Raw genomic sequence first — 25,817 nt, forward strand, 5'->3', positions numbered from 1 at the left:
TACAGGCGGCCTTCGCTGCCACTGAAGCTCAATCAACTCAACAGCTATTTATTAAACAACGTGCGCGACCTGCTTGAGAAACGAAACCGAAAGAAGATGAGTCGGGAGGGCGAAAGCTTGCTCCCGTCTGCCTGGAGAAAGAGAAAAACGTTTCGTTCCTCCCCTTTTCTGGTGTCCGTTTGGGGGCGCGCCAGTAGAAGGGAGGAAGACGCGCCGTTGCTAGTTTTTTCCTCCATTTTTTCTTAGAGTGAAGACGGACTTTGGCATTCAGTTTTTAGTCAGCGTCCGTCCTGTATGCTCCTTCTACTTCTGTCCCGTCCTTTTGTGCTGTTTTTAGTAAGGACGAAGGGTACGGGCATGCATCGCAAACGGTTAGCGCATAAAGGCGGCGATAGTCGGGACAAAGTCGTGCCGTCCCTTTCCTCTTTGGTGCCAGGACGGTCGGGAATGCCGTAGGATTTTGTGACCGACTTACTGCTGCCAAGTGTCGATCATATCCTGGATTGACCCGTTCAAAAGTGCTCGGACTGTAGACTCTGATCAGGCGAGGATTGCAGCGCAAGGCCCGTGCTATCTCGGTATCAATGGAAGGCTTCAGAATACTGGTTCTACCTGGACTCTCCGTAAACTTCCGGCAAAAGTCATCCAAAAGTCTGTGAAGATGCCTCTTTTGCTGGTCCGTAGCAGGAAACTTCTGCAAAGATTCGCTTGACGCGCATAACGACATCTAGGGCGGCTATCTACCGCCGGCGTTCCAGACACAAAAACAATTTGTTAGAGTTCCTTCGGCGCCCGTTTCCTGGCTGAGCGGCGTCGCCGTCGCCGTCACTGTCTTGGCCACTGTCCGCGTGACCCCGCGTTGCATTATGGGACGTTCCTATAATGACGTTACGCGTTACGTCACGTGTGAAGTCATCAGGGTCACGAGTGACGTTACTGCGGCTAAAAGGGTCACGAGTGACATCATGAGGGTCACGAGGGTCGCGAGTGACGTCACGGGGGTCACGAAGGTCACGAGTGACGTTACCCTCGTGACGTCAAACGGGCATATCCTTCCCTCCCCTCCTCCTCCTCCAGAGCTGAGCTCGAATTCGGCATTACAAAGAATTGTAAACGTCTTTGATGATTTTTTCTTCCGCAAAGGGAATTATTTTCGCATTTTCACCGAAATTATAGACTTTATTGTCGAAATCGAGAATCAAGCTCTCTCGTCGGTTAAAATAAGAGTCTGTAGAAGTAATGTAATCCGAATTAAATCGGGGGTACCACAGGGATCAACAGTAGGACCTTTACTGTTTACTATTTACGTAAATCAAATTTTAGCACTGCCTCTTGCATCTCGAGTATATCAATATGCAGATGATACAGCCCTGGTACTAGAACATAGCGAGGAAACGAGCGCACTTTCAATTCTTCAGAAAGGTATCGAATTATTAATGCCATGGTTTTCTGATAATCATTTTTTGTTAATTTTTGTAAAACTAAGTTGATGTTCCTTCATAGTCCGTACAAGCATGTTAACTTATCAACTCCACTTCTCCTTCATTCAGATAGTTGCAAAACCTGTAGCTGCGTACCTTTAGATTATATTCTAACAACCAAATATTTAGGGATTCATCTGATTGCAAATATTTTATGGAATGGTCATGTGGAATATATCATCAAAAAATGAGAGCCGTTTCAGCCTATTTGTACAGGTTGCGTAGTGTGGCGAACGTTTCTCTGAGAAGGAGGGTGCATAACGCACTGTGTGAGTCTATCCTACGTTATGGAATCACGTTATACGGAATGTGTTCCAACTATAAAAAAATCAAAAATCGATACTATACTTTATAAAATTGCTTGTTATATCACATATGGGACAATGTACGAAGAAGTAGAGAAAGATAAAAAGAAATGAATGCCGCGGGAATCTTAACTACTGAGATGTTGTACTGTTCTGTAATTTTGGTAAAAAATTACTTCAATAGTGATTTTAAAATTCCTTTAACAAAAGAACGAATTTTGAGGTGAACAAAAAAGCTCATTCTTCCTAGGCTTTATACTAAATATGAAAAGAATGCAAGGTCATACTATGTAACTTTTTATTTTAATAAGCTGCCAAAAGACCTTTATAACCTGGATTCCCTAAAAAGACTAAAACAAGACCTGAGAGAATGGTGCTGTCAGACGATAGGTGACTGAAATGGACCACGTTTTTCGCTTGTTATCTTGTCGGATATAATTTTCTTTGTTTGGTTTTGTTTAGTTGCATGCAAAAAATGCATGCTTTGTTATAACTATGTAAGCAACCTGTTGGACGCCAGGTCCCGCGGACAAGCATATCCATGCTTCTGCGGGCCGATCTATGTGCTGTGTCAAAAACAGGACAATAAAATATTTATTATTATTATCGTAAAATGAGTTCTCGCTCCGAAATAATTGGTTCTGTTATACCGGTCAGGCTAACAGAACGCCGACGGGGTTTTCTTGTCGAACATAATCTGTAATCTCCCGGCCTGGCCGGCGGGCATTTCTTGTTCTGGCGCTCGCTGTAAGCGCAGATTAGTTTCAGCCAAATTCACATTTTGCTCTTTACATTATTCAATCATGTATTCCTCAATAAGCGACCAACTCGAACCGGTATCAATGAGTGCAGCCACAGATAATTTTTAGCACTGTAACATTGTCATACGAGGCTCAATTAGCTCAGGGTCAGTCTGGATTGGATATACCCATGAAAATGTCACCGGGTTGTCTGTGGCCACCGCGGATGGTGGGCGTTCAGGGGTTGACGCCGTTGGCCGAACAGGTTTTCCAAAGCAGCATGACGGCTGCGCTGCAGGTCACTCCGGATGCGGCGATAGCGGCCACAGCCAGGGCAGCGCACCGAGTTACCGTGTGGCGGAATGCACGGGGCTTGCCTTTGCGGCCTTTAGGTTGCTCCCTCCTGGGACCAGCGATCCCCGCCCGGATGACACCTCAAGGGTAGGACCTTAAACGGTGTTTACCCTGCTGTAGTCTGGATCCAGCTGGCCGGGCACGTAGCCGGGGTTACCAGCTACTGGGTGGCCTCCCGCGATCTCGCTGTCTGTAGGGGTAGGCGTGCAGCGCACGGCGGGAGGGGGAAGGGGGAGATCGCGCCGTAATTTAAGCTCTAGAGCTGAGTCGGATCTCTACAGGGTCCCTGAGCTTGCCGGGCACCGGACAGCTTGAGAACTTAATCGGGCTGCGGTGGGGGCCGGGACTGGAGTTCGGCCAGCGACTCTTGTATGCCGTGGGCGTCCCAGGCCAGGTACTCCAAGGTCGGATAGGCACGGCCATGGAGGCAGGGCCAGAATTCTCGGGTGGCGCTGCTGCACGACCCGAGTAACCCTTTCAAACTTTGACGTCGTTGGGCAGCCTCTAGCGTAGAACTCTTGTTTCACTCGGACCTATTCGACCATGGTTTCGTCCGTGTGGTGGGCCGGCGCTCTATTTCTCTTTGGACTCGAGGCTGGTATTCAGGTAGACGAATTCAATTTTTTAAATATCGCAGGGGTTCTTTCCAGGTGAGGAACGGAACCCACATGGTGCCGCCAGGGTGCTGCACAGCACTAAAACGCAACTGTCAATGCGTGCGCGAGGACGTAATCGTTCCAGGCTTTCGTGGCAAGATGAAATGCCGCTGGCTCGGCCAAGAAGTCCGCCACGCACTTCCTGTCGCGATAATATGTTGAAATCGGCACTGGCACCTGGGGAAGTGAGCCCTGTCCATCATATCCAAAATCAGCCATTACCAGGCTTTATGTGACCGTGTCACACTTGTAGGCCACACCCGCTTTGAAGTCTATAGACGTGGGGTCGAATTCATCTCCGGTCTCGCACGTTTTGCGGCGTGTTTTCGGCGGATCTACATTGCAAAAGCAACCGTAAAAAGGAGAAAAAAAACATAAAAAAGGGACAACGCAAAACAAAATAACACACGAAGAGAACACAAAAGCACTGCTCGGAGTGTCCGAGCTGCATCAGATTTGTTAAAGATGGCGTCCGTTGGCTGAGACCTACTCGAACGACCAGGTAAGCATAACGAACAGGGCCAGAAATAAAATAGAATAAAAAATCTCAGCTAAGATGCCAAAAGGGTGTGGTCTAGAGGTGTGCGGCCCAACCCGCCAGAGAGAAATATGCCCCACGTTTTGCGCCAAATTCCTATGGCGTCCGGTGTATGCCTCTCACCATTCAGAAGGACACGCCATTCAGTAGATACGAATACCAGAGCCTTTATGATACAGCTAAGACTTTCACTGGCCCCGCTATCCTCACTGATCGCCCGCCGTGAGTCCGCCTTGCGTGCCTTGTCCCTGGCCTGTGGCATGATCTCTCCACGTGCCGATCCTGCCAGTGCGGCGCGTGCCTCCACATTGTCCATACATTTGGTGGTGGTGGAAAACCTCTTTATTGGTCCTGCGAAAACCCCTACCCCTCCGTCACCCCTTCACCAACACACCTACGCACAGTCTGCCGGTGAAGCAAGCGCCGGGTTCGCTGGACGAAACCCCTTTGTCCCTAGCTGGAATTAAACGGTGCATAAGAAATATTAAGTTTAATATTAACTGGTAAAATGCGTGATGCCACTTGAACCAAATGAGTCAAAGACATCTGTTGTGGTGGCCCACGCATTTCCAGCTGAACTTCCGCAAGCTCTCTATGACGCCCTCCAGTTCCACATTGCTGATGAGTAGCAAGTCGGGTCAACGCAAGAATTACACTTCAGCGTGCCAGCTACGAAGAAAGGTAGCGTTTTAGTCTTGACAAATCTGCACACATTGAGTGACGCCAGTAAGTGAATAGCAGCGAAGCTTCCAGCTCGATGATTAGGACCACTCCGAATCATCGGAAAACTCTGAATCAACCACATGTTAGGGGCGAAGCTCCTTGGGGGCTAGCCATGCCCGCATATCCGTCCGATGTCCGGCGTTGGGTGCTCGTGCTCACGAGCACGTGAACACGTGCTCCCGTGCTCGTGTAGGGAAAAAAAAAAACCGCATCTCCACGTGGTGAATGATGTTGAATGGGGCGAAGCTCTGGTGGTGCTTGTCTGCGTAGATGGTGAGCCGCAGCATGCCGAGCCTTTCGTTCGTTTTCATCCATGTCAGAAAGAGAATGTGTGGTATGGAACGTGGTTATATAGGGAGTATTCACTGGCGGCCATATCCGTGTGCGCAGCTGCTGAGCGCGTGCTGACGGCGAGCTTCCGCAGTCCTTTCGGAGCGTGCATTTAGCACCACCAAGGTTGCCGGTTTTAGCAGGCTATTAATGTGAGCTCGTTCTGAGCATGCGCTCTAAACAGCACCCACAAATGTGGCGTCCAGTGAATACCTCCTATACGCATTTGAGCATTTCACCGCAGCGTGACATGGATGAAAACGAACGAAAGGTTCGGCATGCTGCGGCTCAGCGTCTACGCAGACAAGCGCCACCAGAGCTTCGCCCCAATCAACATCATTCACCACGTGGAGATGCGTTTTTTTTAAGGGATTCCATTTCTAGTATACTGTTAGGAATAGCTCACGCAGACCAGCTGTCACTGTGTCACCCTCCGTGGTCCCTGATATCCCTCATCTTTTCACATTACAAGAGAGAGTAAGGTTGCAAAGAAAGAGGCGGCTATGCGCTCCTGATATCACAACGACGAGTGGAACACCAGTCGTCGCACTGGTGGCGCCACGATAAGAATAAAACGAAGTAGAAACTAAACAATGGGCTTTCACTGAAAATGAAAGTGTTTTGCTAAATTAGGTCTGGAAGTAGCCCAGTGCTTGGATCTCTGTTGTCGGGAAATGTTTTGGGCTAATGAAGTCTCTGTTGTGATTAAACTCGTTATCTCCAACCAGACCGCTGCGGCGTCATTTGTCTATGAAGCGAGTTCCCGCCTATGTTGGAAAGGGCGAATTGCACAGCGGTACTAGCAAAACTGGTGCGGGTTCGTGCGTTTCTTGTTTTTTTAAACAATCAGTGCATAACAATACAAGCTTTATAGAAACTTTAGATTAATGATACGACTGCGTTCCCTTAGGTACATCAAGACATTGCTGGTCCTTGAGCTTTAAGGGGAAAGAGCTCGAACTACGGCTGGCGTCGGGAAGAGGAGTGTTTTGATCTTGCCTCCTAACTTGCATCCTGCCTTCGGCACTTAGAAAAGTCGGATATAGGTCAATAGAGTTTAGTATGGTGTACCCCAGACAAGATTCAGTCTTTTCGTTTGCGAAATACCGGCGTTTTTGTTTTTTTTTTTTTTTTTTTCGTGTGGTGGGGTGTTTCCGATGAAGTCTTCCGTCTTATTTTGTCATGGTTCAGAGTTAAATACATTCGCAGTTGAATACTACGACCGGAAAAGGAGGTGGTTTCCTTGAATCTTGCAAACCCTTCAAATTGAAAACAAAAAAGATTTCTTAAGAAGTCGCTTTTGTTTTATTCTACTTTTCGAAAATTAACTGAAATTGTAAAATAATGTGTACATTTCCTCTCCCGGAGTTGAATATACAGTGTTGAGCGTTTTTTTTTTCTTCCGAGGTGGTCAGCGCAACAAGCATGCGCCTGAATCATCCCACCTCTCTCCATTTTCATCCGCCTTTTTCCGTGACATCAAGCACAATTCATTAGCCACCTTGTCACCATTAATGAAATAGCACTGTTGCGGAGACGCACATAGACGCAGCTTGCATGAGCAGTACGAACTCTTCCCCAGCGGCTCGCCTCCCGTCGTCTGACTCGCCGGATAACTGTTATGAAAACTACAGCGTTTTCTAAAGGATATGCATGTTTCGAAACACATTGTCTAGATGTCTTTTAAGAGTATTCAATATAACAGACAGTTTTGATACGAAAATCTAGATGGCGGTGTAAACAGCGGAAGGCGAACTGAAGGGAATGAGAAAAAAAGGGGGGGGGGGGGGGGGGGCGGGGGGGTTCTCCCCCACTACTCCGAGGGAGTTTAAGGCCTGACGTATTCTAGGAACTTTGCACCTGGCGAACCTCGTGATGTCACTTCTTTAAGAGCTCCTGCCGTCTGTGCGCCGATGCATCGTCAGGACAAAACCTTACACTTTCCCTCCGCAACGGGTCCTGGAAACCACAGAAAAAGTTTGTGTTTTATCCGCAAGCCGGAATGCTCCAGGTTTGGACCCTAGATTTTGTATAATTACAAAGATGGAAATGTTCCATGCATGGAGCATGGACGCTGGCATCACTGGTTCTATGGGACCATATTGCTGACGACGCGCGTTCTGCAGAAAGAAGGAAAACATGGGTTGCAAGGCCTCTATCAGATGTTTTCCTCGCTTTAGTGAGCAGAAAAGGACGGTCGTCGCGCATTGTATGAAAATAAATAAAGTTGACGGTCTCTTTAAAAAAAAACTTTAACACGTCGCAGCAAAATGAAGACGCCTAACGTACCGGTTTCTCATCAGGCTTTCTGTCGCACTTTCTCTCGTTCCTTTCTCTCAGCGCACGCAACGAACCTTTCTATAGTAACGAGCGCCGTCTGGGGAGTTGTTTGCGAACTACAATAGAAGAGCAGCCTAATTTGCCCTACACCCGCCAAAACACATTGGCATCGTGCCGTTGGGCATAGTACGATACTAACAAACAAAGTGTCAAAATAGACTAAATACGCGCGATTTTTGCATGGCACCGCGTACCGGTGTCCTGCGAGAATGGCGACAGCGGGATTGTTCTCATGGGCAGTAGCTTACTGTTAGCAGGTACATTAAACGTGTTTTGCTCCCGTCTTTAGCACTCAGGTTGAACCACATTTTTGCTTAGCTTCCCTTCCGAACGCAAGTAAAACTTTGAGCTTTCGACGCTGTATGTCTTTCTTCAAAAATACCTATTGCTTTCAGGCAGAGTGCGCGGCTCTCATCCTCGCGGATAAATATACCCCTACAAGCTTCTACGAGATGTTGCTTAAAATTGCCCCTGAACTGGAGAAGTCGGCGCCAACAGAGTTGAAAAGCAAACGGTAACGATTCGGGTGCTTCATTATTGCTTCGAAACTTGGCAGCTGGCTTTCATTCAAAATGTCACATCTTTTGCTGCCTTCTTCCAGTCTACCATTCTTGAAACACGTCATCACCATCGGCGACAACCGGAAGCCGTGAGTACCTTAAAGCACAGATGTGTCTGTCAGCTTTAGAATGTCTTCCCGGAGTGACACGGTCGGCTAATGTTTTTGGTTTATTGTGATTTAAAAATGTCTTTTAATTCCGTTAATCGCACCTTAGATGAAGCTCCAGTAGCTGATTATTTTATTAAAAGATACTGGAAGCTTCCAACTAAAAAAACACTTTTCCTATTATTGGTTCGTTTTATTTTCCATGGTTTTGTAATTGCCTACAATAAGATGATCAGCCTGAAATGATTTTCGACGTCTTTGTATAATTAAGGCGCAAAAGACTTAGTGCGCGATGACTTTAAAAAGACGTATGCCAATGAATAGCGACATTCAAGTTTAGGAATGAAGTCACAAATAAAAAAGAAATAAAAAAAATAAACATTACAATCTAAAGTAAAAAATATTGAGGCAAGCTTGTGCTTACGAAAGGAATTAGCAAGGTGCCAGAATGTTGTGTAGACGACAAACAGAACGACTGATGCGAAGAAGCTTGTTTAGGTTCCTATCACACAGGTGCTATAATCAGGATGATTATAATCCTTAACATGCAGTATTGCCGCGAACGCGCGGGAAAATGCAGATTTCCGCGCGTTCGCAGAAATCTGCATTTCCGCTAATTGCGCGTATCTAAGTTCAATTATTAGAAGTGAGAAAGTACGCAATGCATTCTTGCGTGGGTAAAATCGTCTTGTATAGATTTACAGACAGTTCGTACAAGAATGAACATTACCATATTATGGTACCAACTAAAACTACAAAAATGAAAGATGTTTAGAACACCCTGTAATGCCGAATTACAGCGCAGCTCCTCAGGAGGAGAAGGGGAGGGAATATTAAGGGGAGGGTGTGCCCCTCCTTCTCATCCGTACCCTCCTTTCCTCCCCTCCTCTTCCCGTGTTCCCCTTCGTCCTCTTCTCCTTCTCCCTTCCTTTCCTCCTCCTCTTGCTCCTCTCTTGAGGTATTTCGATTTTGTGATATATCCTTTCAGATTTGTTTAAAAAGGTCATGAAATCTAGACTTATGCAGTTTGTGCAGGTGGGCTATACAGCCAGGCGCACATTATGTGGGAGGCTAATGTTTGCGATAAGTGTAATGAATATTTAAATTCGTTAATTGACTTTTTAATTAGTAAAAATAGACATATGGTTCTAATTAGAAACTCGTAGAGCATAATCGAAAACCACTAGATCAATTATTAAAAGGATATAACGCCACGGCAACATTTTACGGCGTTCATTAAACACGCTCCATTTGGACGCGTTTCCAGATTTCGGTTTCTTGTCGAAGCGCATCTTTGCGCCCGCGGTCCTTCTCCCCAGTGGCTGAGACGCGCAACACACATCTGCCCTACTTCCCTCCGTTCTACGAGCGAGGCGAGGGGGTGGCTTCGCGCCGCGACCACCGGGGAGCAGAACCGCGGGCGCAAAGATGCGCTCCGATAAGAAACCGAAATCTAGAAACGCGTCCAAATGGAGCGTTTTTACAGAACAACTTAAAATGCTGCCCGGCGTTATATCCTTCTAAGAATAGTTGATTTAGTGGTTTTCGATGATGCTCCACAAGTTTTTAATTGGAAGCGTATGTCTATTCTCACTAATTAAAAGTTAGTTAACGAATTCTAATTAACTAGCCGACATATCGCAAAAATTAGCCACCCAGATAGTGTCCGCCTGGCCTGCACATAATGTCCACATAGTCTCCACACAGTGTCAACCTGCACAAACCGCATAAGTGTAGCTTTCACGGCTTTTTTAAACAAATCTGAAAGAATAAATAAAACAGCCTGTATATATATATATATATATATATATAAAGCTTTTTTTTTTTTTTTTAAGCTTAACAGACGTTTTAAAAAAAAGCCATGAAAGCTAGGTTAATGCGGTCTGCGCAGGTGAGTTATACGGCCAGAGCGACATAGTATAGGGAGCTAATCGTAACGATCGGACGGCTAATTAGTTAAAATTCGTTAATTAACTTTTTAATTAATGAAAATAGAGATATAGTTCTAATTATAAATTTGCTCAGCGTGACCGAAAACAACTAAATCAGTAATTTTCAGAAAGACTTTGAACGCGTGAGAAGCGTAGTTGTGCACTAAATTTACCGCTTGTGGAGCAGGTACAAGGCTGGGGCTAGATAAGAGACGAAAAAATTGTGCGGGCGCCTTATCGAAACCGCTAGCTTTGTACGCGCTCCACGAGTGCTAACTTTAGTGCACTACTACGCTTCTCACGCGCTCAAAATCTTTCTGAAAATGACTGATTTAGGGGTTTTCAATGACGCCCAGGAAGTCTCTAATTGATATTATATGTCTATTTTCATTAATTAAAAAGTTCATTAACGAATTTTATCTAATTAGCCGACTGATCGTTACAATTAGCCTCCTATAATATGTCCCCCTGGCCGTATGACTCACCTGCGCAGACCACATTAATCTAGATTTCATGGTTTTTGAACAAAAATTCTGTTAAGCTTAAAAAAAAACCTATATATATATATATATATATATATATATATATATATATATATATATATATATATATATATATATAGTGTTCTCGCTTATCGCTTGTCCGGTGAAAAAATATGTAGTTCTGACATCTGGGCCCGTTTGCTCGAAACGCTAACCGCGGCTAAAGTTAGCCGCAGTACCTAGGAGAGGGATTTTGAGATCATGTGACTGGCTCGGCAGGGATGCGGATGCAGGGAAACATGGCGGTGCCCCAGTGAGTGAGCGCCGGTCACTTTGGAACTAATATGTCGTTGTAGCTGCAATATCGGGCGCGTTAGTCAGCAACGAATAATGCAGGAGGCTTTTGCTTTGCTTTACCTCACTTAAACCGCAAAGCCTGGGCAATGACATCGCCGCATTTTTTAGGTAGTGTTTCGATTCGGGGCATTCCTAAGTCTACGTCTTTAGAAAGCGGATTGTTGATAGCACACAAAAGCAGACAGCGTCCCGACAGAATTTTTTCTAAATTATCCAAGCATCGCGAGGAGAACGCTGGAAGTGTAATTCTACGGTTCACGCGCGCTGGCCTCTCTCATAAAAGATTTGAAGTAAAAAAATCATAATAAGGCATTAACGAACGCGCGTGCAAGGCAAAATTTGTTTTATACTTTTTGCTTTAGTACGGTTACTACTGCAGACGCCAGCACGTGCGACGCGTGAAACTACAGTCGTAGCATGCACCTCGGTGCTTGGGAAATTTAGAGAAAAGGTCTGATGGGACGCCGTCTGTTTTTGTGTGCTATCAACAATCCGGTTTTCAAAGACGTTGGTATGCCGACAATTATACCGTTCATTTAGGCTTAGGAGTGCCCAGAATGGAAACACTATCTAAAAAATGCGGCGATGTCATTGCCCATGCTTTGCGGTTCAAGTGAGGTAAGGCAAAGCGAAAGCCTCCTGCACCATTATTTGCTGACTAACGCGCCCGATATTGCAACCACGACGACATATTAGTTCCAAAGCGAGCGGCGATCACTCACTGGGGCACCGCCATGTTTCCCCGCATCCCAACCGAGCCAGTCACGTGATCTCAAAATCCCCCTCCTAGGTACTGCGGCTAACTTTAGTCGCGGTTAGTGCTTCGAGCAAACGGGCCCTGGACGCTCCACCCTGTCTAAGTTTCGCCGGTGCCAGGAAACAGGACGGAATGATCATGGCGGGAGGACGAGACAGCGTTAAAGTCAACACGTTGACGAAGCACGTAATACTCTCGATGTCATCGTACTTGCTGTCGGCTCTGTCGAAGACTGCTCGCCGTTTTTGATTTCCTCAGCATTAGTCTTGAGTGTCCTCCCCCGAAATGGCACAGCAAAACAGCGAGTGCAAGTCCCCCGGGGCCAATGGGATGTTTTCCTGCATAACTGCCATGAAGTTCTCCTTTGTCTCGCACAAAATATTCCGTGAGTGCCGTAGGCGAGAGATACATAGCTACCTCGGAGCAAGCCTTTGTCGACCTTAGTGGCACACAATTTACCAATTTCATCATACGTGCGACAGAGATCGATGGGTACAGCACGGACCCGTACCCATGTAAATGGCCACTTGGATAACGAATACTCCACGTTTTCGTACGTACCTCTTTGCGAATTATGAATGGTGATATCACTTGACTGCACAACGGGTAGCTTGCATCTCCCCTCCTCGTTCCTCTCTCCTCCCTCCTACTGCTCCCCTTTTCATCCTCCCTCCTCCTCCCTCCCCCTCCCTCCTCCTCCTCCTTCCTTCATCTTCGCACGTTTTGTGGACAAATCGGTTCATATGCGAGACCCCCGGGTCCATCCCGTTCGAAAATTCCGTCATATTTGTTAGGATGGTTACGTTATTCACCAAACGCGCGGCGTTCCCTTGCACGCACTCGCAGACTTGGCTCACTCGTCGTGTCGAGCTTCAGCCTCCATGCTTCCATTCTGAGGTTTGAGCACGCTGTTTCGAGGCGCCGACGTCTACGGCATCGCTGGTTTCGTCGTCAGTCTTTGAATCTGATCGCAGCAGGAATGAGAGTGATGGTTACAAAGATATTTTGGAGGCTGGTCGTTTGACTTCGACCCGCTCGCGACCAGCTCCAACGATGTCGACGAGATTGTCACGGACGAACTCGCCGTCACCCGTGACGGTCTCGCGCGTGCATGTGGGGTTGAAGGTAACAGGGCGAGGGGGCGAGAGCAAAAGCATTCGCAGGAATAGACGAGAAGTGTGAGAGTGTGCGATCGTACATGGCGAGGCGAACTTGAAAGAGCACGTGGGCACCTAGAATGAGAATGCGAATAACTAGATGTGATCATCATGTGGTTTATGGCCACTATTGTGTCACTCACTTGAGCAGTGTTGCCTGATCGCCAGACGAAATTTATTGGCCTTCGTAATTGAAATATTGCATTTACTAGAGCTCTGCAAATCGTGAAACTTGGTGTATGTACTAAGTAGCCGATAGCATTTTATTTCGAGAATAAGCTACCCGTTTAATTTACGTGTCATAACCCACTTAAAGCGGCCTCCCTCATCGCACTTAGGACTCCACTGCGATGAACGTGTGCACATTTTATTTTTTCGAGCCACCGGAATTTTGATAACCCATAAAAAAAAAAAAAAAACAGAGGAAATTGGATGATTTCTACTTAATCAAGACACAGGGTGCTCATAAATGTGTCAGCGAGCCTTTTTTGGCCATGATTGATAAGGAACCTTCAAGTATAATGCGAGAGTGGGCATTCTGGATATGACAGTAATATATTTTTTGTACATAGCATGTAACCGAATGTTTACCTCATAACATTCTAGTTCCCAGTGAGCCTTGCGTCATTATCGTCTTTACTGTGTACCTCTTTTTGGCGCTTTTAGTGTATGATGTGTGGAATAGCCCAACTCAAGATTTTGTTGCATATTATTGAGATAACCATATTTAAAGTACGTTAGGCTATTTCGTATCTAACTTTATCTTCCGGAATGCGCTAATGAATGAGTTGATTGTATTTCACAAAAGAAGTTGTTTTTCAAGTTAAATTGTAATTATATTATGTTATTAGCCCTTTCGGTGTAAGCAGATAAAACATTTACTTATTTATACGATGAGGGGCTGGCATGGGGGCCCTTTTCGCCAGAGTGACGACGCATTCAAGGGCGCTGCTCGGGAGCGCTTTGAGGGCTGAGACAAGGCTTTTTTTTTAATTCTATCAGTTTTTAACAGAATGTGCGTTTAAAGGTGGGATCACTGGGCAAAGTGTGACAGGACAACACGTAGACCGTTACAAAATTTGTAGCAAACACTTTCGAGGGCAGTCTGTGCAAAAAACCAGATGACCGTTGAGGGTAGTGTCAGTAAAGATTGCTCATTAAAAAAAAATAAAAAATAACCGGAGACGAACGAAGACGAAGATAAACTAAACTCAAAACATCTCAAACGAAAAGAGCTGCTTTTGGCGCGTTTTGTGTCTGCCCCTTTCTTCGTCCATCGTCCTAGGTTTTTCGTGTTTTTTTGTCAAAATTATGCAACATAAAAACAAATTGGCAGGTTTACTTACTCTTTATTTTTTTAAATGTCGGTTGCTATTTAAAAAAAAAGCTTTCTGTCATTGTTCTTACGTGATTGATTATTTCGCGTTTTTTTTAATTTGCACGAAATAACAAATAATTTATAAGAAATACTAACTGAAAAGAAAGAACCAAATACTAAGCTCTATTCAAAGGGGAATGGAACCGAAGACTCCACAAATATGAGTCCGACACTACTTCTACGCCAGATTGGAGTTTTGCAAAGAGGAAACAACCCGTCTATTCACTGTTCCGAAGCGATAGCCGAACGCAAGAATTCGGCGTTTGCGTTTGAACAGCGACTTCAGGCAAAGGAAGCTAGCGTTGGGTCTACCCACAAATAATTCTGAGCAGATTTTGGTGCTCTAAAAACTCAGCCCGCGTGCTCGTCTCATTCTTCCCCTTAGTTTTTATACGCATACACTAAAAAGACAAAAGGAAAAACAAAATAACTGCAACGTTTGTTACACGTTTTGTAGAAGTTCGCTGAAACACGTTTTGTGCATACGGTTCTTCTCCCCTTTTTGGCAACACTGCCGCACCACTGAAAGAAGTCTGTCACACCCGACGGGGATTACAAAGAAAGTCTTCAAATGCCATTCACCTGGGAGAATTTGTTCGCAGGGAGGCTCACTGCTCACACATTTCTCGTGTGGAGAACGTGCAAGTAGTTATTGTTTTACTGTTTATTAACTAGGCCGAACCAGGCTATTTCAAGGTTATCTACTTTGCTGTGGGTCTTCATGGCAACCTTGATGCCTTCTCCTATAGAGTTACTTTTGGCAGACTTCTTGCCACTTTAACGAAGGGCTCCCAGAGGCAGTTTTTGCCACCATGCAATTTGCAATTAATCGACAAATTCATCTTCCACAGGGGAACTATTACTTTCGATGACCTGATGAACTCTCCGACGGCCCATGACCACGCCACAATGAGCAGTGTGCGTTCCAAAGTACAGTTTGACCAAGACGCCTTCATCCAGTTTTCTTCAGTAAGCGTTTAAAGCCTGAATTTTTAACTTTAGATAATCAGCATCTCAGATCGAGCAATATTCTAAAAGTACAACAATGTTATGGTTAGCAATGACGAAGCAGAACAGTATAGCGGAGGCCGCACTTGTGTTGTCATAACAGTCCCTCCACCTGCTGCGACCGGCCTGTCGATCCCAAAGGTTGAGTAACGTTTTTACAGTTTTTACAAATTTACTCTTCTAGAAAATTCCCGAATATGTAATTATTACTCTTAATTCCACCGAATGGCACGAATAACTGTATAGTTTTTAGTTTTACGCTCAGGCCGACTCCGGTGACTTGCACATCAAGACGTGGGGCAATTCATTATTACTTAAATTAAGATAAAAAAAAATTCCGTATATCACACAAACAAAACCTCAATAAGAAATTAAACATTCGTGATTTTTCGTCTTTATCCATAAGCAGTGCAGATCGGATTGGCATAATGCGTCGAGCAGACATAAAGGGGTGTCGCATAATTTTAAACTAATAAATGAAAATCAATTAGATGACATATTCTAGAGAAAGATAACTTCCCGAAGGCCAAGTTTAAAATCGTTCGGTTCTTGGTTCTTGCCATCAAACAAGCGGCTGAGCGTCTAATTCCATCTAGATACCGCATAACCCTCCCTAAAAAGTCACATTTAGGGAGCCTCTTTGTCTGCTTCCCTTATCTGTGCGCCAAGTGTAGTTAGTCTATTGCTATGTCCTATGAAATCATACAAAGTGATGTGGCCTTTTATTTTATCGGTTTGACGTGACCAATGCCGGACCACATGAATTATACGAAGCTTTAAGTTTCAACAATATCGAACTATTTAATTAGACGTAGAACCGCATATGACGAAAGGATCTGGTGGCTTGGCCGCCAGCCGCCGAGAATCTGCACTGCCTCAGCTATGCGTTTGTCAGGCGGAATTTTTTTCACTAGGCTATATAAATCTGGCTTTCTAGGCCAGGTATTGTGCAACCTGGAAAGAGAGGGATATGGGAGCAACCAGGGCTGCTACAATTTATGCGGGCACATGCAATTTAATTTGACAGTAACCACGGTTACCTTGTTTTCCCTTCAATTCAATTTTAAAATGCAAACGTTTGTTGAGGATACATTTATATATTTCCAAATAAAAGGAACACCAACCAAAAATTAAAAACTATAGCTTCAACATTTAAAAAAACGTCTTGGTTCTTCTTTAGGAGCACCATCTGCTTCAAGCACAAATTCATGAGTATTGTTCTACCCCCCCCCCCCCCCCCCACACTCAAAAAAAAAAAAGAGAAAAAAAAAGAGTGTATTTGTTTTTTTACTTTTCGACAACTCCAGCGTCACATTTCAGGCGTCTTCCAAATTCGAGCAGTCATTCACCGAGATCTTGGCCTCTAATTCTGCGGAAAAACACCGAACATCACACAGAAGTAAGATTTCAGAGATGACGGAAAACGTCGAGGAAAAGTACAACACAGACACCAACAGGCTCGCCACAAACCTTTCGTCCAAACAACTATCGTAATGCCAGATTGATGTCATAAAAAGTGTCATGACTTCAACGTGGCGACCACGAGGACACCTCTGCGAAAAATTGTTTCAACTTTACAAGATGGCATTCTGCACCTCAACCAAAGCGCCCAGAAGGAGGGAATCAAAAGGTGACTTGCCTGCTATCCAATATTTCGCTAAATCACCAGCATAGCATACCAATGGAACAGGTAACAGCACTCAGAAAACATGGGAAAGATACGTCGATTGTGCTATTAACAGCGAACAAGGGCAACTAGACTGCCGTCCTGAATCGAGGGGCCTACGGAAACATAGCCCCCGATTTCCGCAACAGCTATGCAAAGGAAAATATTAAAAAAGACCCGACATAACTATTTAAAACCAGAATGAACGCAATCCAAGCCGAAATCTGCAAGAAACATCAAGAATCGAGGAACCTTTATCTGTGGGTTATCTGCAGAAACGGGTTTGCGCCAGGTTTTTGCGGAGTTCCGAAGATTGATAAGGCCGAACAATCCACTGAGGTCCATTGGAGGCGTCTTGACATTGCCACTTCGAAAACTATAATAACTACCTGCATCTTACAATTTCCCATCTCGCTGGACAAGCTGAAATCCATGTACGTAACGCCGGCCACTTTGTGGAAATTGTTTCGCAATTGAAGAGCAATGCTGAAGCTATTTGTGTGTTTCGTCGAGGTATATCTTTCCAGAAAACTTCTTGTTCATCTGGCAATCGCCGGGACCAGAACTGTCAATGAAAAAGACAATAAACTGAAAAAGGTGACAATACTAAGCGTGGATGTAGTGTGCCTACTCCTTTTATTATGTTTCAGCAGTACGCACTTCAGTTTTAAAGGAGTACACTTTAGTCAGACAAGCGGCACCACGATGGGCGCATCTGTTTCCGTTACCATATAGCAAACCTAACCATGGAAGACAGTGAACAACGTGCCCTCCAGTCATTTTTTTTAAGCCCTAGAGGGTTCCTCCACTACGAGGATGACTGCTTTTGTATCCTAAAAGAACCGTCACAACTATACAGCTTTCTCGCACACCTCAATTCCATCAAGCCCGCATTTCAGTTTGCCGTGAAATGCGATAATAACAACACACTGCCTTTTCTCGATCAAAAAAAAAAAATGAAGTCAAGTTTTTTTTGTATAGAGGAAGCCAACGCACAGAGGACTTTACCTTCAATTTGACTCAAACCATCCGAAGAGTAACGAAGCATCGGTAATTTCGACCCTCCTCTTCAGAGCGAGGACTATCTGCTCATCCGAGAGGGAAAGACAACGTGAAGAAAAAACCGTCATTGCAGAGCTCAAGAATAATGGCTCCACCAGCAGCTTTATTTAACGAGTTCCATGCGGTCCAGTTCGAACTCACTGTGGCACGCAACAAAAAGAAGGAACTACGCGCATCGGCGTGCCTTATATGAAAGGTACACGTGAGTCATCGGCAGGCGTGCTGCAAAAAGATGCCATTCAGTCGACCATAAGTCCATGGTAACACTGGGACGACTTACGCTATTGCCAAAAGATAGCCCTTTCAAAGTCAAGAAACAAGAAGTCGACTACTGAAGTCCCTGCTCTGATTGCCCCGCCACAAACATCGGCTAAACAAAGAATTTCCACGAATGGCTTCCACCACGCAAAGGCTATGTGCGCTAATCGGCCACGAGCGCAGCACTGTTGCGCAACATTCGGACATCGAATACCATCGAATCGACTTCGAAAACACTTGCATCCTTGACGCCGAGGGTAACCCCCGGAAGGCGTTTTATTGAATCGTGGAACATTCAGAATACAAGAGGCAACATTTATAGATTCTTGGACGCTTTTCAATCCGCGCACATAAACGCTCTACACCTCATGACGACGAAAAATAACATCACCCTAACTATAGATGAAGTTGCTGCTCTTCAAAGAATTATTGCCGTCATGAAAAAGAACCAAGTGGGTCTTGAAATGTTGGGTTCCTAGTTTGTAGGGATTGCTTGGTGTCTTATTTCCGAGTTTTTACCCTACCAAAGAGATATCTGTCGAAGTACATCTTTGTATTTATATGTGCACCTACTTTAAATACGACTGCACAATTTATCTCTTTTCTGCGTATGATAATTAAAATAAAAAAAGCTGGTCACTCGAAACGGCACATTTCGGTACCGTGAAAGTTGGGCATGACGGAGTATAGATAGCTATCCCAAAGCAACCGCAAGCAGTTTTCATACGTTACAATTATTTTAAGCTATGCGATTTGTTTTTGAACGTAGGGCACAACAGGGCAACCCAAACCAGCGCGACTGTCTCACTTCAACGTTGTAAACAACGCCAACAGTCTGGGCCGCCTCTTGGGATACCATGAACAGGTATTGTGCTGATTGCTTTCACCAGTACTTTAGAGGGACACCGATATTCCCAAATGTTTCCTGTTCATTTTATGCCAGGCTATCCAATGTGGTTGTCATCAGACTACCCAATACACATTTTGCAGAGACGACGACGAAGTTGCGCGCAGCGTCTCATCGTTAGTTCGTCATGGCTCACCATCGCGGTGTACAGCCCGCAGTACGTCGCCACATTGGTAACGTCGTGTACATGAACTTCCTGTGACCTGGGCAGTTGCGTTCAAATCAACGTATTTTCCAGTTTTCTAAAAATTCAAAAAATGAAGTTCATTTATTTATTTTTTTGTATTTTTAACGTTGAATGTACGCCTAAGATTACCCAAGACTGAATATTTGGGTACACGTAGTGTGAATGCCACGTATCGTTGGAAAAGAAAGTGAGCGCGACTGAGACTGACCCATTCTCGACCGACTGTTTGCGGGCTGACAGTAAAAGAATTTCGAGTCGCAAAATCTGTTCTGGGGTGGTTCAAATAAGTACATCGGCGAGACATGAACACTGCCTTAGTGTCCCCTCAACTAATTGAGGCACAATATTGACACGTTTACATTAAACCTAAAACGTCCCTCTACAAATTATTCCTTTCGGCAAAATCATAGACAGGGTGCTTTCTCAGCAGCTTTGGATATTAGAACAAAAACAATTACAAATACTCAAAACAAATAGAATAAAACATGAAGGACGAGGCCAACTCTACAACACTCTTTCAGCAGTTGAAAGAGTGTGGTTGTCTCGTCCTCGTCTTTCGTGTTTTTATTTCTTCAATTATAATTATCTACATTTCAACACGCTCACTTCAATAATTAAGAATATTTATTACTAATAACATTACTGACCGGGGCTGACGTGAAAGCATGAATAGAAATGGGGCAATTAGCAATATAATTACCTAAAATTACTTAACTATAGTATTCAATATTCACGTTATTTGTCATGTTTCAATTCTTGCTTTGTTGCCGGCCATCAAAATATCCCATTTAACTTGTTTCAATATGAATACCTAAATACTCCTTGGCGCTATTCACTTTTAAAGTTGCGCTCAGTGTATTCGAGGACACTTCTCTGTGTGGGAACACCGCAATAAACCAAGATATTTTCTTTTTGTATTGTGTGGATGATGATGATTGGAAAGCTGTTTATTGCCGCGGCAAATCGTGGCCTATATATAGGATTGGAAAGGTGGCGCGGCAAAACGCGGCATAACCATTACACAAGAAAGCAAAACTTATTTTCTTTCTATCTTTTCAAAACAAACAAACCAACAAAATAAGATGATACTGATATTCCTGCCTTGTTACAAAAAGTCAATTTTATAAATGAAGACATTAAAAATGTTGATGATGTTAACACTTCTTTAAATCTGTTTTCACAGGTTATGTTTCTAATCGCATTGTTCTTTTGTCTGTTCAGACGATAGAGACGGTTGTGTCGTATGAGACAATCGTAGTAGTTGGGGTAGTGCCTTCACTAAAATATAACAACTCGTCAAAAGCTTCTGGGTGAGATGGACTATCGCCGATATTATTGCACAATTTCAGACAAGAAATTGCTGAGTATATACGTATTATTTTGACAAGTAGCTAAAAACTGGTTGTGTCCCTCGTGACTAGAAAAAAACAAATTTAACTCAGACTTTTATGTCCGTTATAAGAAACTCTGGAGAAAAGTATTGACCAGTGTTCCATACACGCATTGCCTATATGAGTTTTGAAGATATATTGTATAGCTTGAAATATAATTATGTAGCGAAGATGTCCGGTACATAAAACTATTTATTATACTTGACTTCACAAGGTACAGCAATACATGACCGCGTTGGCCCCAGTGCGGGCGTGTCTCTCCGATCCCGAAAGTGTAACCCGAAACTGTTTACTCAAACGCCCGCGCCCTCCGGCGGCACACCTCAGCAGACACAGGTTGGCAGACGCCGGAAGCGAAACCGAAACTAAACGTGTGGCAAAACCGAAACTAGACATGCGATGCCCACACTACCCCCCCCCCCCCCCCCCCGTTCCAGAAAAGTTGAAAAATTAATATAATACCTGCACAAATGGTTACGGCACAAATCGTACGCGGTGACGAACCCTTCGTCCACCACGCGTCGTCGGAGAGTCTGCAGAATTTCTCGCCGGCGCTCTAGTTGGAGTGGTGATTGAATGCTCGAGGTGAGCAGGCTTTAATCGATCCACCGATACCACGTCTGATCGTCCGCGCACTTCGATTGTGTAGTGCTTCGTGCCACGACGAAGGACTTTAAACGGGCCGTCGTACGGTGGCTGGAGAGGTTTTCTCACAGCAATGTGGCGCAGGAATATATGGGTACAAGTGTCAAGTTCCTTAAACAGGTACACGGTAGGACTCTGTTCAGCACGGGTTGGTGTCGGACGGAGGCTTTCCATGATTGTCCGTAAGCGTGACACGTACTGGAAGGGATCTGGAAGCTGCTCGTCTATGTTGGCTGCAACGAATTGGCCGGGAAGCCGCAGGGTAGTGCCGTAAGCAACTCAGCGCTGGTGCACTGCAGGTCACTCTTGAGTGTTGTGCGCATGCCCAGGAGGACGAGTGGCAGCACTTCGGTCCAGCGTGAGGGCTCGCCGTAAGCAGAGCCTTTTATACTGGGAGAGTTCGGCGGATGGGAGGGGCTTACGGCCCGCTAGGTTTAGCGGATTCTGCGGGTTCCACTCCCGCCATGATGTGCCTCCCGGCAAGTGGGTCCCCATTGACGTGCGATGTATACGCGTGTAGGTTTTGCCGTTCGCGCTTTTGTTGCCGCGAGTAGAAAGTCAGAAAACAATCATTTTGTGATTTCTGGCTTTATTCATGTGAAAATTAGCAAACAAACCGCCCATTTACGAACGGCACTTATTTATAAATGGGGAATCGCTCAAAAACGCCCGACGTCCGACACAGCTCAGCGGCCTTCTGTGCATTTTTCAGTGGGTAAGTTCGATTGTCTGGATCGCTCCTGACTCTTTACCACACCACAAGGTTTGTGCACCATTGTACGGAATACGGCGGACCAATCGTGATTTTCCGTCGTGCTCCTTCACCTGCCGGTCGTCTGGGTTTTTTTTTAATTTTTTTTTTTCTGATATTGTTTGGTTTGCTGTGAAGAAGTAGCGTCGGCATCGCGTTGTGCCTGGGCTTTTTGTGATCGACAACTGCTTTCGAATTCACTGCCTGCGAAGTGCACCTAAAAAAAAGGCATAACAAGTAAGTATTTACCACGCGTATTAAAAAATAAAAAATAAAGGTATCGCTAGCAAAACAAAAGCGCTTGCGAGACAGCGAAGCGGAGCTGCGAGGCCGCTTCTAAAAACTCGAGTGTAGAGAAAGCTACGAGAGCGAGATGAATGCTTTGAACGTGCCGACGGAGCGCGTGCACTCGTGCAGTGCACGCGTCGTTCAGCACGACGTGCACGCGCTTGCAGCGATCGGCTCCGTACAGTATACACAGTTCAAATTTGGCAAGCTAGGCCGCTCGCAAGTATCAGGTCTTGCGCGGCAGGAAACGCCTTCGTGATCAACGGACACTGTCACCTGACGCTGCCGCGTCAAGTCGCTGCACAGTTTTAGTCAAAATAAAACGCGTTTAACTCACAAAATAAATTCATTATAATATTACCTTGCACCATCGAGAGCTCGAAGTCGGCTTCCGCTTATCTCTCCTTGTTTTGGCCTCCCGGATCTTGTGCCTTGCACGATTTCCTTTTCCTTACGAGAACCGGTACATCCTGAACCCTTTCACCGCGTTGTTCGAGTACCCAACGGCACTACAGCACCCCATTACGTTTTCTTCTAACGTCTCGCGGAGCGCAGAACGATCATTTTCACCGTCGTCTCTCGCTCCAGCCTAGTAAGACGGCTGCCGGCTCGAGACGACAAGGCACATCATGGCGGACGACGAGACTCGGAATTCGATGCGCACAGTTTCCAGACTGTTCGATCAGTGCTGCAAGACTGGCGGCTGGATCAATACACCGCCGAACTCTCCCAGTATAAAAGGCTCTGGCCATAGGCGGTGATTGATGCCTTCAGGTGCCGGTGCATCCGCTCCACCTGGCCGTTAGCTGCGGGGTGATAGGCGGTGGTCCGAATCCGATGTGTTCCCAAGGGCGTTAGGAACTCCCTGAAGAGTGCAGATTCGAACTGGCGACCACGGTTGGTTGTGACCTTAAAAGGTGTACCGAAGCGCGCAATCCACGTCTGCAGAAACGCCTTAGCGACGGTTTCCGCGGACATAACTCGCAGGGGGATAGCCCCCGGCCAGCGGGTGAAGCGATCCACACAAGTGAGTATGTAGGAGCAGTCTTGTGAGGGTGGCAGAGGTCCCACAATGTCAATGTGAACCTCGCTGAACCGGGCATCGGGCGGCAGGAACGGAGAGAGCGGAGAGACAGTGAGACGCTGCACTTTAGAACGTTGACACTGGGTGCATGTGCGAGCCCAATCTCGAATGTCCGTGTTCATGCCCGGCCACACATATCGGGCTTTCACCAATGCTTGTGCGGCGCGGATTCCGGGATAAGAGAGGTTATGCAGAGAGTCGAACACTGGGCGTCGAAAGGCCTTCGACACAAACGGGCACGCGGTGCCAGTGGAAATGTCGCATGTGAGGAGATGGGTGCATGTCGGTAGGGGCGCGTCTTGAAAAATTAGCGTGGCTGAAGAAGCACGTAGATCCCTGAGCTATTCATCTTCTCTCTGAAGCGTTGCCATCTTGTCAAAATCAATGGGAGTAGCGGACGTAAGGCTCCCCACGTTGGCGCGTGAGTGTGTGTCAGCTGCGGTGTTCTCAGTCCCCTTTACATGGCGGATGTCGGTGCAGAACTCCGATATGAACGCCAGATGCTAACTTCTCTTGGGGAGAGCCCGTCTGTTTTGGTGGTGAAGGCGTGGATCAGGGGCTTGTGATCTGTCATGATGTGAAATGACCGTCCCTCTAAGAAGTGGCGGAAGTACTTGACTGCCATGCAGACCGCCAACAGCTCACGTCCGGAGGTGCTGTAGCGAGTTTCTGCAGGTGACAGGGACTTTGAGAAAAATGCCAGAGGCTGCCAAGTCTCACCAACAAACTGCTGCAACACCGCGCCAACGCCGCGATCAGATGCGTCCACCATGAGGCGTGTAGCTGCATCTGGTTGAGGGTGGGCGAGGAGCGCAGCTGCCGCCAGGTCTTCCTTAATCTGCACGAACGAGGCTTGGGCCCGGTCCGTCCACTCCAACGGAGCGGTGTTTGGTGCCGGGGATGACAGGGGATTGTTCAGAGACTGCAGTGTGCGTGCGCAACCTGGGAGGAATCTTCGGTGGAAGTTAATCAATCCCAGAAGTTGCCGAAGTTTTTGTTTGTTGCCTGGCTGAGGGTTATTCCCGAATTGCTTGCACCTTACCGCCGAGCGGGCGAAGACCGTCGGAGTTGATGCGATGTCCCAGAAAATTAATTTCACTAGCACCAAACTGACACTTGTCTGGGTTGATGAGTACACCATATTCTTCGAGCCGAGTGAAGAGTTGTCGCAAGTGTTTTGCATGTTCTTCGGCAGAAATGCTGGCGACGAGAATGTCATCGACATACGCGTAGCCGAAATCCAGGTCTCGTGTTATATCGTCGATAAACCTCTGGAAAGTCTGCGACTAGTTCCGAAGTCCGAAGGGCATCCGGGTGTACTCAAAGAACCCAAACGGCGTAGTGATGGCAGTTTTTGCGATGTCACCTTCTTCTACTGGTATTTGGTGGTAGGCTTTGACAAGGTCCACCTTAGAGAACACCGTTGCTCCGTAAAGAGTGGCTACGAAGTTGTGGAAGGTAGGGCACAGGGTAGCGTTCTGGTTGGATCACTTGGTTGAGGGAGTGGTAGTCACCGCAAGGACGCCAATCTCCAGGGGTGGACTTGTGGACCATATGCAGTGGGAACGACCATGGGCTGGAGGATGGTCGCACGATTCGGAGTTCAAGCATGTGCTCTAACTCTTGCCGAGCCACGTTCAGTCGCTCAGGAGGTAGTCGGCGAGGGCGTGCATGAACGGGTGGTCCCGACGTGATGGTGTGGTGCGTGATGTTGTGCTTTATGGTGCGAGTTCTGGTCACCGGAGACGTCAGAGAAGAAAACTCACGCAGCAAATCCTCGAAGTCTGACTTGACATGGGGTCGAAGTAGTGTCGAAGTCACCGCCCCCGTGGCTTCCGCGATGCCGTGCACTGACAGGAGCGTTGTGGCATCTCGTAGCCGGGTGTTTCGCATGTTAACGAGAAGGCCGAAGTGGCGTAGAAAACCAGCTCCGAGGATGGCGTGACTGACGCCAGCAACCAAGAAAACCTATTGAAAAGTTCGGCGTAGACCGATGTCCATCGTCAGAGAGCGCTGGTCGTACGTTGCAATTTTTGCAGCATTCACAGCTTGCAAGTTGTAGCTTGGGCGACTCCGACGATCGACACGGGAAGCTGGGATTCCACTGACCTCTGCACCTGTGTCCACCAGAAAGCGGGTCTTGCATACTTTGTCCACAACATAAGAGAGGCGTGGTTGAGAAGGCACTCCCGATATGTGAAACAATCTTTTAGGATGAATTTGCGTTTGGGATGGCACCAAATGGTCTCTCTTCAAATTAATTTTGTTATTACGAGAACTGTTTATTGAAGGCTCCCCCCGCTGCTCATTTGGCCAGTTGGACAGGTGGAAGATGGAGAAAAGCGGCGCGCCGGGAGGCCAGGAGCACCGGCCG

At 46.1% G+C, this 25,817-nt stretch overlaps 1 protein-coding gene across 1 annotated transcript in view; it reads left to right on the forward strand.

Annotated features, from left to right (window-relative positions):
* The window catches only part of LOC115329874 (putative acyl-CoA synthetase YngI), a 149,421-nt gene that overhangs the window by 44,606 nt on the left and 78,998 nt on the right, over positions 1–25,817 (forward strand). The window contains exons 5-8 of the mRNA XM_042293341.1: positions 7,863–7,981; positions 8,069–8,116; positions 15,048–15,165; positions 18,960–19,055. Coding sequence (XP_042149275.1) covers positions 7,863–7,981; positions 8,069–8,116; positions 15,048–15,165; positions 18,960–19,055 — 381 coding nt within the window. The remainder of the gene's footprint in view (positions 1–7,862; positions 7,982–8,068; positions 8,117–15,047; positions 15,166–18,959; positions 19,056–25,817) is intronic.

This window comes from Ixodes scapularis, unplaced genomic scaffold (genome assembly GCF_016920785.2).
Source record: "Ixodes scapularis isolate PalLabHiFi unplaced genomic scaffold, ASM1692078v2 PGA_scaffold4__175_contigs__length_147842914, whole genome shotgun sequence".
NCBI classification, from domain to species: domain Eukaryota; kingdom Metazoa; phylum Arthropoda; class Arachnida; order Ixodida; family Ixodidae; genus Ixodes; species Ixodes scapularis.